We start from the raw sequence: 19,407 nt of genomic DNA, 5'->3' as shown, positions 1-19,407 counted from the left end.
TCTGCTCCTCCCTCTCCCTCTGCCCCTCCCCCTGCTTGTGCTCTCTTTTTAATAAGTAAAATAAAATCTTTCTTAAAAATTTCATTTCTTTTGAAGATTGAATACTATTCCATGGTTTGTTTCTATCACATTTTGTTCATTCATTCATTTTTTTAAAATTTATTTATTTATTCATGAGAGACACAGAGAGAGGCAGAGACACAGGCAGAGGGAGAAGCAGGCTTCATGCAGGGAGCCCGATGTGGGACTCGATCCTGGGACTCCAGGATCACACCCTGAGCCAAAGATAAATGCTCAACCACTGAGCCACCCAGGTGTCCCTTTTCATTCATTCACTGATGGACAGTTCGGTTACTTCCACCTTTTGGATATTGTGAATAACCCTGCTATGAACATGGATGTGCAATTATTTCTTTAAGACCCTCCTTTTTTTTTTTTTAAGTATTTACTTAAGTAATATCTACACTCAACACAGGGTTCAAATTCATGACCCTGAGATCAAGAGTTTGCTTGCTCTTCTGAGCCAGCCAGATGCCCCTAAGACGCTGCTTTCAATTCTTTTAGGTATATACCTAGAAGCACTGGATTGCTTGTCTTGTTTTAATCTTTCATGATGAGAATGTGGTCATGTATTATTTGTATAATTTAAAATATACAGAGGAATAAGAAAGAAGTAACTATTAGAAACTGGCTTATGGGCATATAAAATTACAGATGTAGAGCAGTACCTGAATGTGGCCATAAGGAGAAATTATGTAAATCCAACAAATGACATCTTAGGCTTCCTCAAATTTCCTCAGTGACAAAAGAACACCTACAGACCCAACTAGCCCTGTTCCTTAAGCTATGGGCAAAGTTGGAGAATCAAACTGGATTTCCCAAATACCTTTTCCAGTTTTCTGCCCCTATACTTTTATTGCTACAATTCTCTCCATTGATATCCTTTTCACCTGCCAACTTGATCCACATATCAAATAAATTTTACCTGTATATCACATGTTCTCTGCCTTCTGAAGCCTCTTTGAACATCCCCAACTACTTGACTCTTGCTACATCTGAAGCCCCCGGAACTTCATGCCTCTCTTAGGGCTCTTTTCTTCACAATATGAAGACTGACTGAGGCTCATACCTATCTAAATGGTTATGGAACCTCATCTTTATTTTTTTTTTATTTTTATTTTTTAAAGAATTTTATTTTATTTTATTTATGATAGTCACAGAGAGAGAGAGAGAGGCAGAGACACAGGCGGAGGGAGAAGCAGGCTCCATGCACCGGGAGCCTGACGTGGGATTCGATCCCGGGTCTCCAGGATCGCGCCCTGGGCCAAAGGCAGGCGCCAAACTGCTGCGCCACCCAGGGATCCCCGAACCTCATCTTTAGATTTGAATTCAACATTAGCAAGCATAGGCCAAACACTCTATCAGCCAAAATTTAGGTTAGAATCCACAGTCAACATTTATTAACAAATACTTATTGAGTATTTGCTATGAGTTTGGCACTATTATGAGAGCTGGGGACAGAGGGATGGACACGGTCCCTGCCCTCATGGAGTTTATGTGTATTTTCCTCCACAGGCCTTCCTCATTTGGAAAAATCAGGAATTCATTTTTCAACTCAGGAAGTATGAGGTGCCTATGGGCAGCAGTTGGAGATCACCACACATATACACATACACACATTTTAAATTCAACAAATATTTATTGGGTACCTAATATATGCCAAGTTGTGTGTTCACCACTGGAAATTTAACAGTGAACAAGACATCAATGTTTTTTCTTTCATTTTTCTTTTTTTTTTTTTTAAAGATTTTATTCACTTATTCATGAGACACAGAGAGAGAGGCAGAGACACAGGCAGAGGGAGAAGCAGGCTCCATTCCATGCAGGGAGCCTGACTCAGGACTTGATACTGGGTCTCTAGGATCACAGCCCAGGCTGAAGGTGGTGCTAAACCGCTGAGCCACCTGGACTGCACTCTTTTCTTTAAAAAAAAAAAAAAAAAACAACTTTTTTAAAGTATTTATTCTTAAAAAATAAAAAAAAAATAAAGTATTTAAGAGAGGAAAAGCAGGGGGAGCCCAGAGGGAGACGGAGAAGCAGGCTCCCTGCTCAGCAGAGAACCTGACATGGGGCTCCATCCCAGGACCCCAGGATCATGACCTGAGCCAAAGGTCAACTCAACCAACTGAGCCACCCAGGCGCCCCTTTTTCCTTCTTTTTCTTTTTCATGACAGCTTATTGTGATATAAGTTGTATACTATACAGTTCACCAATTTAAAGTGTACAATTCAGGGGCACCTGGGTGGCTCAGTGTTGAGCAACTGCCTTTAGCTCAGGGCATGATCCTGGGGTCCTGGAATCCAGTATTGGATTGGGCTCCCCACAGGGAGCCTGCTTCTCCCTCTGCCTATGTCTATGCATCTGTGTCTCTCATGAATAAATAAAATCTTAAAAAAATAAAGTGTACAATTCAGTGCTTTTTAGTATATTCACAAAGTAGTACAATTATCACCTCAATTTTAGAACATTATTTTCAACACCCCTTAAAAGAAACCCCTATAATCAGTAGCAGTCACTCTCCATTTCTCCCAACCCTTCCAGGCCTAGGCAACCACTTCATTCTATCTCTATTAATTTGCCTATCCTGAACATTTTATATAAATGGAATCATACATTATGTGATCTTTTATGACTGACTTTTTTTCACTAAGCTTAATGTTATCAAGGCTCAATCTATGTTATGCATCTCTTAATTTTAATTGACAAATCATATACCATTGTACAGCCATACTGCATTTTGCTTATCCTTTCATCAGTTAATGCACAGTCGGGTTATTTGTCCATTTCGGCTTTTATGGAAAACACTGACACAAACATTCACCTACAAGTTTTTGTGTGGCCATAAAGCTTTCAATTCTTTTGGACATATACCTAGCCCTGAGAATTGCTGGTTAATATGGTTAATATAATAGCTCTATGTTTAACCTTTCGAGGAACTACCAGTCCACTTTCCAAAATGGCTGTCCCATTTCACATTCCCACCAGAAGCCTACAGGCTTCTATCCTCCCCCAAACTTATTATCTTTTTCATTATAGCCATCCTCCAAAATATTTTTTTTTTAATTGAGATCATTTTCTTTTCTTTCTTAAAGATTTTATGTATTTATCCTTGAGAGACACAGAGGCAGAGACACAGGCAATGGGAGAAGCAGGCTCCCTGCGGAGAGCCTAATGCTGGGCTCAATCCCAGGACCTCGGGATCACGACCTGAGCCTAAAAGGCAGACGCTCAACCACTGAGCCACCCAGGTGCCCTTTGAGTTCATTTTCCATGTAAAGAATTGCAAAGTTGGGCACAAAGTTTTGGTAGATCCTTCCCCCCAAATGTGAGATGCCTCCTATTTCGAAGAAGATGGAAATAATAGTAAGAGATCACATCTGGTACTTCTTGTCCTAGGTGCATATTAGCAGCTTTAGTAAGTCAAGGCAAAGGCTGTTTGGAACAGAGTCAGGGGCAGCGAGAAGAGGGTCGCATCCAGGCGCCCAAGGTAACAAAAGCAGGAGGCAGATGCCCTTAGCGAGGTCACGCTCGGAGCCCCAGGGACTTCCTGACACCCCGCACCCCTGGTGGTCTCATCACACCCTAGCAGCCTTTGGTTTGTTCTCTCCTCCACCCAGAGCCCCTGAAAGTCCGGGGAAGCTCGGGTAGTGCTTCGAAAGGCTCTCTTATCCCCCACCTTTACCCCTAAAGCCCTTAACGAAACCACCTGAGCGCCACTTCCCGGAGCGCGGGACACCAGCCCCAGCCCGGGAAGCCAGGCCAGGCCACACACCCAACGCCACACCCCGACCGCGGACCTGCTGCAGCCGCCGGGGACGCCTGACACTGGTTTCCGATTGGTCGGCCGCGCACGAGGGCCCGCCTCCCGGAGGTGGCAGGGCGGCCTCCGGGAGAAGCCGGGTCACCGCCTCCGCCAGGGGCTGGGGGCCGAGGGCCGGGCCCGGACCCGGACCCGGGGCTCCGGCAGGTTCTCGGCAGGCGAGGCCCGGCGTGGGAGTACCCTCCCCCAGCGAGACGAGTCCGGGAGACCTGATTAGGAGAGTCGCGAGTCCCTTTGTCGGCCCTCCGCAGCGACGCAAGGGACGGGGTGGGGGCGGGGCGGCAGCGCCGGTTCCCGCCCCGGAAGCGGAAGTGCGGGCGAGGCGGGGTCCTGTCCAGTGCGAGCCCGGCCGGTGCGCCAGCCGTTCCGCCCGCCGGTCCTTTCGCGCCCTCTCCGCTGCCCGTGTCCTCCTTCACCGGCCGCGCCATGCTGTCTCTAGATTTTTTGGACGATGTGCGGCGAATGAACAAGCGGCAGGTGAGGTTGGCCGCGCCCTGCCTCCCGGGGCCCCCGGGCTCCCTTTAACGTCGCGGCGGCGGGGCCCGGCGGATCTGCGGCCGCCTGGGCGAGGGCTTGACGCCCGCGTTGTTCCCCGGCTTTGTGGAGCTTGTGGCCCGAGATCTCTTTGTCCGCCCCCTACGTGCGGCCCCTGGCTGCGTCCGGGCCTGCCAGGGCCGCTGCGGAAAGCCGGCTCTTCACCTTCCAGTCCTCCTCACGAGGCAGGAGGGCAAATGGAAACCGCAGGGCGCTTTCTCAGCGGGACTTGGGGTTGCTTAGCCTTTGAGACTCGGGGTGGCGGCAAACTCGCGTGTTCTGCCATCGCGGAGACTCCAGACCGATTCCGGCGACTCGGTTTAGCAGATCAGTGCTACCCTGGCTTCTGGGATGCTCGGGAAGGCGAGTGTAGGCCCCATGGACGCCGCTGTGCCGCTCCCAGCCCACAGCAACCCTTCGAGTGCAGCTGGGCCCCCGCAGGCCGCAGTGCCTTTCCCGGGACCACCTCCGAGTTCAGACTTGGAACAGTAGTCATACTTACCCCTGAGTCCGCTTAGCGGGAAGGTGGCAGTCCTCGGAGTCCTCGGATTTCCTGCCCAGTGTTAGTGGCACAGGGATCTTGAAATTCCGATCCTGGAATTTGGTCCTTAAACCTTACTCCATCCTGAACTTGTAGACCACATGCCAGATGGTACTGGAACACTGTTGTAATTATTCGGTCATTACAAAGGTAGCTCCTCCGCATGAAGTGGGTGTGTGTAGAGCCTAGTTTTGCTTGCCTCCTTGGGCCTGTTTATAGTATTTCACCGTTAATGATTTAACATGTCACTATTGAAGATGTTTCTCTTGGCCTTGTGTTTTACAGTATTTACAATTACCGTGCAGGGAGGTGGATGTGCACCTTTCCCTAACTCCCCTTCAGACTTGGCCTAGCTCAATGTCACCTCTTAGACGTGTTTCGTAATTCTTCAGTCATAACTGATCATTCTTTTCAAATGGCACGAAACGTTTGTGTCTTTATGGTAACACTTCAGATTCTTACTTGTTGTATGATGTTGTCTTCTTCATATCTGAATTTCTGGGTGCTACAGACATTTCTCTGAAGAAATACTTATTTTGGGCATACTATTCATTGTAACTTATGTTAGGTACAGTGAGAGAAATGCAGAGATAAATGAGACAGACTCGGCCTCAGCATAAGTGTAGAAAATGACTAAGACAAATAATACCTACTTTGAGCTCTTGTGTGTGTGAATTGTTTTAAATACCTATGAGGTAGGTAATGTTACTCCCATGATACAGGTGAAGAAAATGAGCAACCTTCCAGAGGTTGCTAGGAACGGACGGGAGGAATTAGGTAGCATGGCCATGGGATGAGGGAAAGTTATAAAATGAGATTTTACCTGTACGTGACATCTGGGGAAAAGAATTGGCAGTGACTGTAGATACTGAGGGCTGATCAGAGGAAAGAAGGAAACTAGAAGTTTGGTTCTGCTCTTCTAAAACTGCTGTTATGGGGGATCCCTGGGTGGCGCATGGGGGATCCCTGGGTGGCGCAGTGGTTTAACACCTGCCTTTGGCCCAGGGCGCGATCCTGGAGACCTGGGATCGAATCCCACGTCGGGCTCCCGGTGCATGGAGCCTGCTTCTCCCTCTGCCTGTGTCTCTGCCTCTCTCTCTCTCTCTCTCTCTCTCTCTCTCTATGACTATCATAAATGAATACAAATTAAAAATAAATAAAACTGCTGTTATTTGCATAACTTTGCCATTTATGCTGAAATAACATCAAATGTCTGATTAAGTTGTTTGAGTTGTAATTCTTTTTTCTTATCAAGTTGAAGGGGAATACTTGAGTACAATGAGCTTCATCCATTTAAAGTGTACCATCTAATAAGTTTCCATAGTTCTATGCACCCATCTCAAGATAGCAGCACATTTTGGGGCACGTGAGTGGCTCAGTAGGTTAAATGTCTGCCTTTGACTCAGGTCATGATCTCAGGGTCCTGGGATCCAGCCCTGCATCAGGCTCCCTGCTCAGTGGGGAATCTGCTTCTCCCTCTACCCCTAGCCCCCACTCATGTACACATATGGGTGTTCTCTCTCTCTCTCTCTCTAACAATTAATTTTTTTTAAAGGTAACATTTCTATCACCTACAAGAGCCCTTGTGCTCCTTTGTAGCTCATCTCTTCTCTGACACCTGGCAACCACTGATTTACTTTTTGTCAGTATAGACGGACTTGCATTCTATATACATGGAATCACAGAGCTTGTATTCTGTGGAGCTTTGAGTTTCAGTTGATTTTTTATTTTTATTTTTTATTTATTTATTTTTTAAAGATTTTATTTATTTATTCATGAGAGACACACAGAGAGAAAGGCAGAGACACAGGTAGAGGGAGACACAGGCTCCACGCAGGGAGCCTGATGTGAGACTCCATCCCGGGTCTCCAGGATCGCTTCCTGGGCTGAAGGTGGTGCCAAACCGCTGAGCCACCCAGGCTGCCCTCAGTTGATTTTTTAGCACCAAACTCAAGACTTTTGTTGATTATATGTAATGCAATTTCTTTGGTCAGCCTCATGGTTTCCAAAAATAAAGTGTTTAACTACCTTTACTGAATTCTATGCATTGTTGCCAGATTAAAGTCCTCTTTCCTGCCTTCAAACCTTCAGTAGCTCCTTATTACGTTAGAGGTAATGGCCCATACCTTTATAATGGCATTTGTAGTAAGTCCCAGTCATTTTACAGTCTGCCATTTCTCACTATTTCAGTCTTGTCTCAGTTTACTTTACCTATCTCATGTCACTGTCTCTGTGAGCATTGTTCTATTCAAAGATCATGTGCTCCCCTTGTATTCTTTCTGAGTCTTTGTGGACTATCCTAGGATATTAGGTGATCTCTACAGTCCTTTTAGTTCTTATACTATTTTATTTGTCTTTTCCCCTTTGGAGTATGGCTCCTTTACTGGAATATCCGATTCACTGTTTTCCTGAGGCTTTTTTAACCCCAAAAGCTCTGATTGATCTAGTTTGCCTATTTCTGTGGTACAAATACACCCAACATGGCTGATTTCACACTACTAACATGACATCATGGAATACAGCATTAGGAAGAGAGGTGGTAACGTGCAACTTTAGTTTCCACCTTATAGATAAAATAGAAAAAAATCCTTGAGCATAGATGATGATAAATTGTAGTAAAATAGGAACTGATGAGTTTAGGTTATTTATTACCTTTGTTTTAAATGTAATTGTACTAATTTTTAATAACATTGTTTAACAACCAGCTTGCAAAACTCCTGAAAATTTAGCAAATTGACTCCAGCACACCACTAGTTATAGGTTAGTTTCTGTTTGTTTTGTTTTTGTTTTTAAAGTTTTATTTTTAACTAATCTCTACTCTCAATGTGGAGCTCTAACTTACAACTCCAAGATCAAGAGTCACATGCTCTCCTGACTGAGCCAGCCAGGCACTCCCAGTTATAGGTTAGTTTTTTGATGCCCATTGTGGTGACCTGTGTGTTCAGAAAAGCCTGTATTTAGAGTTATCTTTCATTTTAAAAAATGTTTGGTTGCATGGGTGGCTCAGTCAGTTAAGCATCTGCCTTTGGCTCAGATCATGATCTCAGGGTCCTGCTCTGCAGGGAGCCTGCTTCTCCCTCTGCCTGCTGCTCCCTCTGCTTGTGTGTGTATCTCTGTCAAATAAATAAGTAAAATCTCTTAAAGAATAAGGTTCGATTTGTAAAAGCAGAAATTTTAGAACTGAGTTCTTAAGCTTTTCAGAATCAGTTTACAAATCTTATCCTATGTAAAGGCTAGGAAATTTTAAAAAATCACTTTTAAGGGCCTTTGAATATTTGGGCTAATTTACAAACAAATGGGTATGTACAGCACAGAGGACAGATCTGTCCAGATTTTTGAAAACTAATATTCTTGTTTAGGACCTGGAAAATGTTACAGACAGGATGTCTGCATTCAGTAATTAATTGCCAAGTTTCAGTGTAGAAATACTAACATCAGTCTCCAATATATAAACAAGGAAATCACAAGTAAAATTTTATTATAAACTGCACCTTAACCTCCATGAGCATATTCTCAAGCATCCAGAAATCATTCTTTGTTCTGTGTAAGTTTGAGCAAAATCTAGAATACAGCACCATAATAAGGATTAAGGCGTTTATTTGCAGTAGTTCCTAAATACTTCATATTTCTTAGTTTTGGGGGGGTTCTTTTTCAAAATATTCTCTCCATGAACATGTATGATTATTCATTCCCATGGCCAAATGGTACAAGCCTACAACAATAAAGATGAGCTCTACTTATACAGAAATTGTGATTATGCTCTTTAAAGAGTTGTCTTTTCTGACTTCAAGGAACGAGATGAGGTGTGGTATCTAAATATACGTTGTGCACAGAGACAGCTTTATCTGAAAAACATAGTTTATCGGTCAGAGTTTAGCAGAACCACTATGAATATTGTAGAATTAAGGATTTATTGTAGGAATTGGATCTTACACAATTGTGGGAGAAGCTGGAGAACAGCCTAAAACTGAGAGATGGAGGATCAGAGAAATGTCATTAACCAGCTCTTCTGAAGCACTGTTATGGGTGAGCAGATCCAAGCTTGCCATGGCATCTGGGGCTGGATTCTGTGTCTGGTTTGGTGGAGTGGGACCACACCAAAGGAGAGTAGATGAAGTCTGTGGATGGCTGTTGCTTCTACTAGGTTCTGTTACTCAGCCAGAAGAGCTAGGTATGGGCAGGAGAAAGCAAGGGCACACTGGGTTATAGCCAGGCCCTTCATGGCTATTGCTCACCACCTCTAATCACAGTGACCTTCAACATAGTAGCAGCTGCTTCCCTTTCACCTTCCAGATCTTGGGCACATTTCCTTTTTTGGCCAACTTTAACCCAAAACCCTACAGAGAGGGGGATTTGAGGACACTTAGTTCTAGCTTAGCCAAGTTGGCAAAGTACAAAACTGCTGTAGTCTACCCTTTGTCAACTCGGCAACTATACACGCTTCCTCTAATTTTTCAAACCAAATTAAAGGCAAAATTACGCTTTTGTCTAATGTATAGCTATCCTTTGTTTCTGTAATTGGTCATGTGTTAGAGCTGTATTCTTTCTAACATTAACCATTCCATATTTCTTCTGCTTTCAGCAAGAACCTAAGTTGGTCATAGTTTCTTGCCTGGTGGAGCGACCCAGACCTTCATTACTAAAGGGTTAATGTCTAGAGTAGTCCTGCCTGAATTGGATTGTTTCATTTTTCACTAACTTCTATCACAGGGTCTGAGAGCACTGAGAGGCCTCAGAGAATTCTCTGTAGTCCAGTTATACTCATTTCCCTCATTATGTTAGAAACAACCCTGTTTTTTTCTGAAATCAGTCACCCTTGCCAATAAATCACCTATTCTTTGCATTTTGGTTCACCAGAGCCCATAGTAGTCTTAACTTCAGTTTAATGGAACCATTGTGTCCCCCTGGTGGAAGGATATCTCCTTTGGGAATGAAAACTTCTAAGCCAGCAGCATCGATCCAAAGTTGTTAGAATAGAAAGCAGAAATTTCAATAGCAGATTATTAGGGGTAATAGTGAGAGGGGTGACTGCCATTCTCACCCTTTAATTCCAGACTGGTGAATCCTACCTGTACAAGAAATAATCCCATATATTCATTGCTGATTCAGAGCATATACTACATACTGGAAGGCATTAAATATTATTATCCCCACCCCCAAAAGTAATTTTTTTTAAAGATTTTATTTATTTATTCATGAGAGACACACACACACACACAAAGAGAGAGAGAGAGAGGCAGAGACATAGGCAGAGAGAGAAGCAGGTTCCATGCAGGGAGCCCAATGTGGAACTCAATCCTGGGACTCCAGGATCATGCCCTGGGTCAAAGGCAGGCGCTCAACTGCTGAGCCACCCAAGTGTCCCTCCACCCCCAAAAGTATTACTGGTGCCTAACTGATGCTATAACTATCCTCAAAAGGCTGTCCGTATCACTCAGAAGATAGAAGCCATACCAGTAATTGAAGAGGGAAAAGTTTAATATAAATAAATTGTTAACTAGGGGCACGTGGGAGGCTCAGTGGTTGAGCGTCTTCCTTTGGGTCAATTCCTGATACCCAGGCCCTGGGATTGAGTCCCATATTGGGCTCCTTGTAGGGAGCCTGCTTCTCCCTCTGCCTATGTTTCTGCTTCTCTCTGTGTCTCTCATGAATAGATAAATAAAATCTTAAAAAAAAAAAAAAATCCTGTTAACTAGCAAAAGATGCTTAACTACTAAAAATGGGTAAAAGAGCCCTCATAAGGGGTTTAGAAATAGCATATGCAGAAAACCGCTACTACCCTCTAGGATGAGAGTGAACAAGCAAAGATAATAGAAAATACCTTTTTCCAACCCCCTTCCCAAGCCTGAAATTCAGACCTCTTTGGAGAGAGTGTGGTTCCAGGAACACGTAATCTGCCATAGCAATGACTTTTGCATGGCAGTATGCTGGAACTGGAGCTGGTCCATAGCAATGGCCTGTTGGGAGCTGAGAAACTTGCCAGAGATCATGTAGGCAGGAGCCAGGCTGTGATGGTCACTGAAGTGAGCACTACCAGACCCTCACACTGATCCATTTGCTACTGTGTGAAATAAAAACATGGAACTGGGAAGAGAAGCCCCTTCATCACTTTGTAGTGGCCCTCCCATGCCTTTTATTAATAAAACTTAATATCATTGAGGTGGTTGGAAAAGGAGAATTTGTTTGGGTAACACAAGGATGGATTTGGAGCTCAGAGGCAGTAGATTGGTAACTAGCCTGCTGTTCCGTTATTCTTTCCGGCCAGCCGCTTCAAGATAATGGGAGACATGGTAAGACCAGTTGATTCATGATCCAAATACCTATTGCTAAGCTTTAATTATCCATAAAAAAAGTTCTCTGATCACAGCCAATGTTGTATGGAATACCATGATGAGAAAATAAGGCATTCTGTAAGTGCATGGATGGTGGTTTTGACAGAAATATCAAGGACAAGGAAGACATCCATATCTGGAATATATTCTAGTAGGGAGAAATTACTGCCCCTCTCACGATAGAAATGAACCAGTATCAGGAATGGTTTCATTGTCAATTTTTTTATAGTTGGCAGGCTAGGTACTCATCTTTGGCTAGAACCAGATTGATGAGTAAAAATCTATGTTGCTAACCTTCAGCTTGGCTGCTACAGCTACTGAGATCATGAGTCCATTGGGCAAGACAAGGGTAGCTAGGGAAAGAGGCCGACATCCAAAGAATAGGAAATTTTATCTAAGTATCAAGATACTCCTCTGCTGGGGTAATTCTTTGGTGAACGTTTATATGGAACACAGATATCTTTACGTTCTAAATACCTACTTGGAAAGCTCATTCAGAAAGCTCATACCTCTTCCCCAAGCCTCTGGTCTACAGCTTTCCAATTATGTCCCTTCCAAGTCCTTGGCTGTCCAGCCAAACTGCTAATCATTCTTGATTCAGTGTAAATACCTGTGGCCATCTCGCCTTCCAGGCAAAGTGAATGACTGTTACATCACTCAAAGTTCTGCCCATTTTGGGGGGTTCCCTTATCAAGTCTCAAGATCAACCCTGAATGGGAATGTGGTGCTTTGCTGTCCATTTGCAGTTGGTGCTAGATGGTTCATGTAGAACCACCTAAAAATGGGGATCCCTGGGTGGCTCAGCACTTTGGCGCGTGCCTTCAGCCCAGGGCATGATCCTGGAGTCCCGGGATCGAGTCCCATGTTGGGCTCCTTGCACGAAGTCTGCTTCTCCCTCTGCCTATGTCTCTGCCCCTCTCTTTCTCTCCTCTCTCTCTCTCTCTGTCTCTCATGAACAAATGAATAAAATCTTAAAAAAAAAAAAAAAAAACACCTAAAAACAAGGCCCAAAGTCTTCCTTAATCAGTTGGTCAAAGGCATCTCCCCATGAGGCAATAGGTGTAAGATGAAGGAGATGAAGCAATATATGAGCAGGAGCCAATAATTTCATGAGTGTCTGAGTCACTTGCTCATACATTTTACTTGTGTCTTAGGACCTGCTCGAGCCCAGTCTTGTATAGACCGTTCCCACTTGAGGGTGGAGTACTATGTGAATGCCTAACTTTATGATTTGGTGTACCTGGTAACATCCATTTCAAGCCAAGGAGTTCAGGTCACGTGGTAATTTGGTGACCCATGGTCAAGTGTTTGGTCTCTACTAGAACTCAGTAACAAGCTAGAAACTATTAACTCAAGACAGTAGTTCTTCAGGGCATAGCATAGCTTTGCCCCTAATCCAAAGATCTGTGCTGTCTATTCACCTATGGATAATGGCCAGAGGCTCCCTATCTGTCAAAAATGCTTCAGTCACCATGGGATCTTCTGGGTCAGATGGCCCAAGTGCTAGAACAGCTTTCATGGCAGCTTGGACCTGTTGTGGAGCTCTCCTCAAAACTGGCTCAAAATGGGTTTGCTAGATAAAAGGTTGGAGTAGCTCACCCAAATGAGGTATATGTTGCCTCCCAAATCCAAAGAGGCCCACAAGGCTTTAAGTTTCATAGTGGTAGCAGGAACCAGATGCAACAACTTATCCTTCATCTTAGAAGGGTTATATTAGTAAGACTGTTGGACCCCAAGAATTTTCATTGGGAGGGGAGTTTTTGTGGGATTTCTTTCCCCCACACTCTGGCCACATATGTATTTTACCAAGGAGTCTAAGTCATGAGGTTCAACTACCAAGTCCAGTCAGCACGATATCATCAATATAACAAACAAGTTTACTCTGGAATGGAGGGCCATCAAGGTCCCCATAGACCAGATTATGAAAGAAAGCTCTGGATTTGATATAGCTCTCAAGTAGGCCCTATTACCAGAATCAAACCTGGTGAGACCTGGTGGTCTCATTCCTTTTGCCGCAGGGGTCCTCAGAGATAGGAACTTGTCAGAAAAACATGGAATGAGTCTTTTTAAGTTGGTGTTGCTAGAAGCTGATGATTGCCTCACTAAGACTTATTATTAGTCTTATTTTCATCATTGAGTTATTAAGAATATATACTGGAGTGCCTGGGTGTCTCAGCCATTTGAGCATCCAGACTCTTGATCTCAGCTCAGGTCTTGATCTCAGGGTCATGAATTTGTGCCCCACATTGGCCTCCACGCTGGGCATGGAGCCTACTTAAAAAAAAAAAAAAAAAAGATTATGTCCTTTTAGTTCTGATTAAACTACAGGTAGTAGCTTTGTTAGGGAACTGTGATATATTGCATTATATGTTAGATTATGTTTATGGTTACGAACTGGGACTATCACTTGTAGCAAGAAATAAGGTTGGAGAAGGTAGCAGGGGCCAAATCACAGAAGGCCTTGTATACTAAGGAGTTCAGACTTTATAAATAGTTGAAAAAAAATTTGGAGCAGACAATACAATAATTTCATTTTCACCTTATAAAAGTAATATATAGGCAGATGAGTTACATGGATGCAAGTATAGAGGTAGAACTGTCGGATTATTTTAATAGTCCTGATGAGAAGAAACGTGACCTGATAAAGCAGTAGCCATAGGATTAAAGCCCATGGGCTAAATGTGATAAATGTTGGGGAGGTAAATCCAGAGGCCTTGAGTAGATGATCGTACCAGTTACTGTACTAGAGAGTGTGGAAAGAAGAAGAGATCCGAAGGAAAGGACTGAGTTCACCTTTGAACCTGCTGAATTTAAGGTGTAACATTGGGGTAATTGTCAGTAAGTCACTGAATATATTTACCTAGGGGATATATGTGGTATGATATGAAAGTAGAGGTTTGGGTGTCATCAACATATATGTTGTAACTGAAGCCATGAAGAGAAAAGATTTCATGCAGGATGGGAAGAGAAAAGGACAAAGATGAGTGAGTTACAAGCAAGTTAATCTAGTGCCAAGTGCCTCAGAAAGACAAGGTGTAGTGGAAATAAGTTTGTGGGCTCACCCTTGCCCCCCTCCCTTTGTAATGACTAGTTTAAGTAGATATATTTACAGTGTTCAAAAATTTAAAAAGTGAAAGTGACTTTTTCCTATAGCTTTACCAGCATGGTATATTTTCAGACTTTAATAAAGTTTCTGTCATCCTAGTAAGTGAAGAATGGTACCTCAGGATATTTTTACTTTTACTTACCTCCCCTTATTCGGAGTTTGGTTGAGCGTATTTTCATATGGTTTTAGAGTCATTTTTACTTCATTTTCCATGAACTAGCAGTTCATAATCCATTGCTTGTTTTCCTTAATGGATTATTTTCTTACTGATTTCTCAGTGCTGCTTGTAGGAAGGTTAGATTGTTTCTGCATATGGTAAATATTTTCTCAGAATTTGTCATCTTTTGACTTACAGTATGATTCACCATGCATGATTGTGGGACTTTTTGGTGGTTGTTTGCTTTTTTATTTTGATAGTCACATTTACCTATATTTTCTTCATGGCTTCTGGATTTCAGGTCAATTTAAAAGACTTCTTTCACTCAGGCCTTTCCTACTCTATTTGCTTCTATTTTGTGTGTGCGTGTGTGTGTCTTTAAAAAAAAAGCTTTATTGACATATAATTCATAAAATTCACCCATCTTAAGTGTGTAATTCATGTTTTTCAGTAAATTTATAGTAGAGTCGTGCAACCATCACTACAATCCAGTTTTAGAACATTTCCATCATCCCAGAAAGATCCTTTGTGTACTTTTACAGTTGATGCCTGTTCCCATTCCCAGCCCCGGGCATCTGCTAATCTGCTTTCTGTCTCTTAGGATTTGCCTTAGCTGTGTAGTTTATATAAATGGAATCATACAAAATGTAGTCTTTTGCAGCTGGCTACTTTCATTTAGCATGATTTTTTAAATTGTAAAATACACATACAATTTATTGTCTTAACCAGTTTTTTTTTTTTTTAAGATTTTATTTATTTATGAGAGACATAGAGAGGCAGAGACAAAGGCAGAGACACAGGCAGAGGGAGGAGCAGGCTCCATGCAGGAAGCCTGACGCGGGACTCATTCCGTGTCTCCAGAATCACACCCTGGGCTGAAGGCACGCTCCAAACCGCTGAGCCACACAGGGATCCCCTCTCAACCAGTTTTTAAGTGTAGAGTTCAGTAGTGTCAAGTACATTAACATTGTTGTACAACCCATCTCCAGGACTCTTCATCCTGCAAAATTAAAACTCTGCACCCATAAAAAACTCCCCACTCTCCCGTCACCCTGCCCCCTGACAACCACCCTTCTGCTTTCCATGTCTATGAATTTGACTTCTATTGATTTTTTTTCTCTAATGTTTATTGTTTTCTATTTTGCTGATTTATGCTCTAAAGTATATTTCCTTCCCTGGTTGCTTTATTTAGTTTGCTGTTTTTCTAGTTTCTTAAAGTGGAATCTTGGGTTATTGATTTAAGATCTTTTCTAATATATGTATTTAAAGCTACACATTGGGATCCCTGGGTGGCGCAGCGGTTTGGCGCCTGCCTTTGGCCCAGGGCGCGATCCTGGAAACCCGGGATCGAATCCCACGTCGGGCTTCCAGTGCATGGAGCCTGCTTCTCCCTCTGCCTGTATCTCTGCCTCTCTCTCTCTCTCTCTCTCTCTCTCTCTCTCTGTGACTATCATTAAATAAATAAAAATTTTTTAAAAATTTAAAAAAAAATAAAGCTACACATTTCCCTTCAAGCAGTGCTTTAGCTACATTCCGTAAATTTTAAGATGTTGTGTTTTTGTTTAGATTCAGTTCTCAACATATTTTATGATTTCCCTTGTGATTTCTTTTTCACCCACGGATTATCTAGAAAAATGTTGTTTAATTTCCAAATATCGGTGGATTTTCCTAAATTTCAATGCTGATTTCTAATATAATTGCATTGTGGATGGAGAACATAAGTTTATATGATTACAGTCTTAAAATTTGAGGCTCTTTTTTTATTTGCCAAGGCCTTGATCTCTGGAGAATGTTTCATGTGTGTTTGAAAAGGATATATTCTGTTTTGTTGGGTGAAGTGTTCTCTAGATATTTGGTTGGTGGTATTCAAGTTTTCTATATCCTTGCTGATTTTCTGTGTCATTTTATCAACTTGAGAAAGGGATATTGAAGTCTCTAACTTCTTATCTTGGAATAAATCCTACTTGGTTATGCAGTATATATTGTTGGATCTGATTTGCTAAAATGTTGCACATAATTATTTTATCAATATCCATGATGTGTTCTGTAGTTTTAACATCTTTAGTCTGGTTTGATAATGCTGGCTTCATGGAATGAATTGGGAAGTATTCTCTCTTCTGTGATTTTCTGAAAAAGTTGATGTAAAATTGTTATGATTTTTTAAGTGCTTGGTAGAATTCACCAGTGAATGCCATTTAAGCCTGAAGTTTTTCTTTATAGGAAAGTTTTTAAATCATAAATTCAATTTCTTTAATAGATGTTAATCCATTCAAGGTATCTGATTCTTCAGTGAGCCTTGATAACTTGTCTTTCAAAGCATTGGAAATATATTAGCATAAAGGTATTCATAATACTTGCTTAATATTCCTATTAATGTTTATATTGCTAACCAAAGGAATATATATTATTCTTGTGATGTTGGTCATCTCTCTCATTCCTTTCTGATACTAATAATTCATATCTTTTCTCTCTCTTTTTCCCCTGATTAGTCTGGCTAGTTGATCTTGAAGAGCCAACTTTTGGTTTGTTTTTCCTTACTATTTTCCTGTCTTCTGTTTCATTTATTTCTCCTCTTATTTTTAATATTTACTTTCAGTGAGTTGCTTTGGGTTTCATTTGCTTTTTCTAGTGTTTTAAGGTAGAAGTCTCATTTAGGAAATTTACAAATATTTGGAAATTAAAGTGTTTCTCTTTTTTTGTAGGGAAATTAAACAATTTCTAAATAACCAAGGGTCAAAGGAGAATCACAAGAGAAATTACAAAATATTTTGAATTGAGTGTAAACAAAAATACAACATATGAGACTTTCCTATTTTTCTTAATATAGGCCTTTATTGCTATAAAATTCCTTCTGTTTAGCATTTTAGGTGCATCCCACAGATTTTGATGTATTTTCATTTTTGTTCAGGTCAAAATACTTTCTACTACTTTTGTGAGTTCTTCTTTTACCATCGATTATTTAGAAGTCTGTTGCTTGATTTCTAAACACTGGGATTTTTCAGATAGCTTTCCGTTACTGATTTCTATTTTCATTCCATTGTGATTGGAGAAAACACTTGGCATAATTCAAATCCTTTTTATTTATTTGCTTTTGTTATTTATTTGAGGGAGAGAGTGCAAGTGAGAGAAGAGAGTAAGAGTGAAGGGGCAAAAGGAGAGGGAGAAGCAGACTCCCTGCTGAGCAGGGAGCCCTAGGTGCAGGGGTCCATCCCAGGACCCCTGATCAGTGTGAGCCGAAGGCAGACACCAGACTGACTGAGCTACTCAGGTGCCCCTCCTTTTCTATTTATTAAGACTTGGTAAATGTTTTATATATACTTAAAAGGAATGTGTATCTCCTGTTGTTGGCTAAATATCAATTATGTCAAATTGGTTGGAAGTGATACTCAAATTTTCTCTATCCTTAATGATTTTCTGTCTTCTTGCTGTATCAATTACTGGTAGAGAGGTTTGGAAATTTCTAACTATAACTGTGGATTTGTCTGTTTCTCTTTACAGTTCTGTCAGTATTTGTTCCCTGTGTTTTTTTTAAAAAAATTTTTAAGATTTAAAAAAAGATTTTATTTATTCATTTATTTGAGAAAGAGAAAGAGCGCGAGTGAAGGGAGGAACAGAGAGAGAGGGACAGGCAGACTCCAGGAGCTGAGTGGGGAGCCTGACACAGGACTCGATCCCACGACCCTGACCATGACCTTAGCGGGAGGGAATTTAATGGACTCAGCCATCCAGGCACTCCTTTTTTTAAAGACTTTATTTATTTATCTGAGAGAGAGAGCATGCAAGCGCATGCAAGTAGGGGGAGGGGCAGAGGGAGAAGGAGAAGCAAACTCCCTGCTGAGCCGGGACCCCTATGCTGACCTGAATCCCAGGACCTGATCCCAGGGATCATGACCTGAGCAGCAGAAGGCAGACTTGTAACCACCTGAGCCACCCAGATGCCCTGCTTCCTGTGTTTTGAAGTTATTAGTTGCATAAATTCTAGGGGGATGGGTGGGCAGAGAGAGTCCCAAGCAGGGCCACATGCAGGGCTCCATCTCACAGCCTGCACCCAAACCAAGAGTCAGATGCTTAATTGACTGCGCCACCCAGGCACCCCATCATACGTTTTGTTTTGTTTTAACTTCATAAGTATGGTATGGGATTTGTGTGTGCTATTTTGGCTATCTTCAACCTATATGACTTCATGTATACTATGAGAGCATTATAGTTCATTTGTTTCCCCTCCTCTGGCCTTTGTGCTGTTGTATATTTTACTTCTGTACATGTTGCCACAATACCTTATTGTTATTTTGATTTTTTTCTTTTTTTAAGATTTATCTGTTTATTTGAGAGAGAGTGCATGGGTGAGCTGGGGAGGGACAGAAGGAGAGGGAAAGAGAATCCCAAGAGAGGCTGAACCCTGAGACCACAACTTAAACCAAAACCAAGAGTTGGATGCCCAACCCACTGCACCACCCAGCGCTCCTATTTTCGCTTTAAATAGTCAAATATCGATAAAAAAAATTTTTAAAGGAAAAAGCATATTATTTACTGACATCTGCTGTTTCCAGCAGATTTACTCCTTTGTGTAGATCTAGATTTTATTTGGTATTTTCTTTTTGCCTGGAGGACTTTTTAAAAAGTTGTTTTGTAATGTAGGGCTGCTCATAATGAATTACTTTAATTTTTGTGTGTTGAAAAGGTTTTATTTTGCCTTCATTTTTGAAAGAAATTTCTCAGATATAGAATTTTATATTGATAGCTTTTCTTTTAGTACTTTTAAGATGTTGTTTCAGTGTCTTCTGGCAAGTGTTGTTTTTTTTTTTTTTTTTTTTTAAGATTTATTTATTTATTCAGAGGGGATGGGGGGTAGGGAGA

General features: G+C 41.8%; 2 protein-coding genes across 4 annotated transcripts in view; one reads left to right on the top strand and one right to left on the bottom strand.

Moving 5' to 3' along the window:
* The window catches only part of ZNF592 (zinc finger protein 592), a 75,294-nt gene extending 71,331 nt beyond the window's left edge, over nt 1–3,963 (bottom strand). The window contains exon 1 of the mRNA XM_072737348.1: nt 3,858–3,963. The gene's annotated coding sequence lies outside the window, so the exon portion shown is untranslated. The remainder of the gene's footprint in view (nt 1–3,857) is intronic.
* Nucleotides 3,940–19,407, top strand: part of SEC11A (SEC11 homolog A, signal peptidase complex subunit) — a 41,140-nt gene continuing 25,672 nt past the window's right edge. For 2 of the 3 annotated variants that reach the window (XM_026000581.2, XM_026000591.2), the window contains exon 1: nt 3,940–4,357. In XM_026000581.2, the coding sequence (XP_025856366.1) occupies nt 4,307–4,357 (51 nt within the window). In that variant the 5' untranslated portion in view covers nt 3,940–4,306. The remainder of the gene's footprint in view (nt 4,358–19,407) is intronic. The other variant, XM_072737353.1, reaches the window with a different exon arrangement.

This window comes from Vulpes vulpes, chromosome 14, assembly GCF_048418805.1.
Source record: "Vulpes vulpes isolate BD-2025 chromosome 14, VulVul3, whole genome shotgun sequence".
Taxonomy (NCBI): Eukaryota; Metazoa; Chordata; class Mammalia; order Carnivora; family Canidae; genus Vulpes; species Vulpes vulpes.
This window is presented reverse-complemented; position numbering and strand designations above follow the sequence as displayed.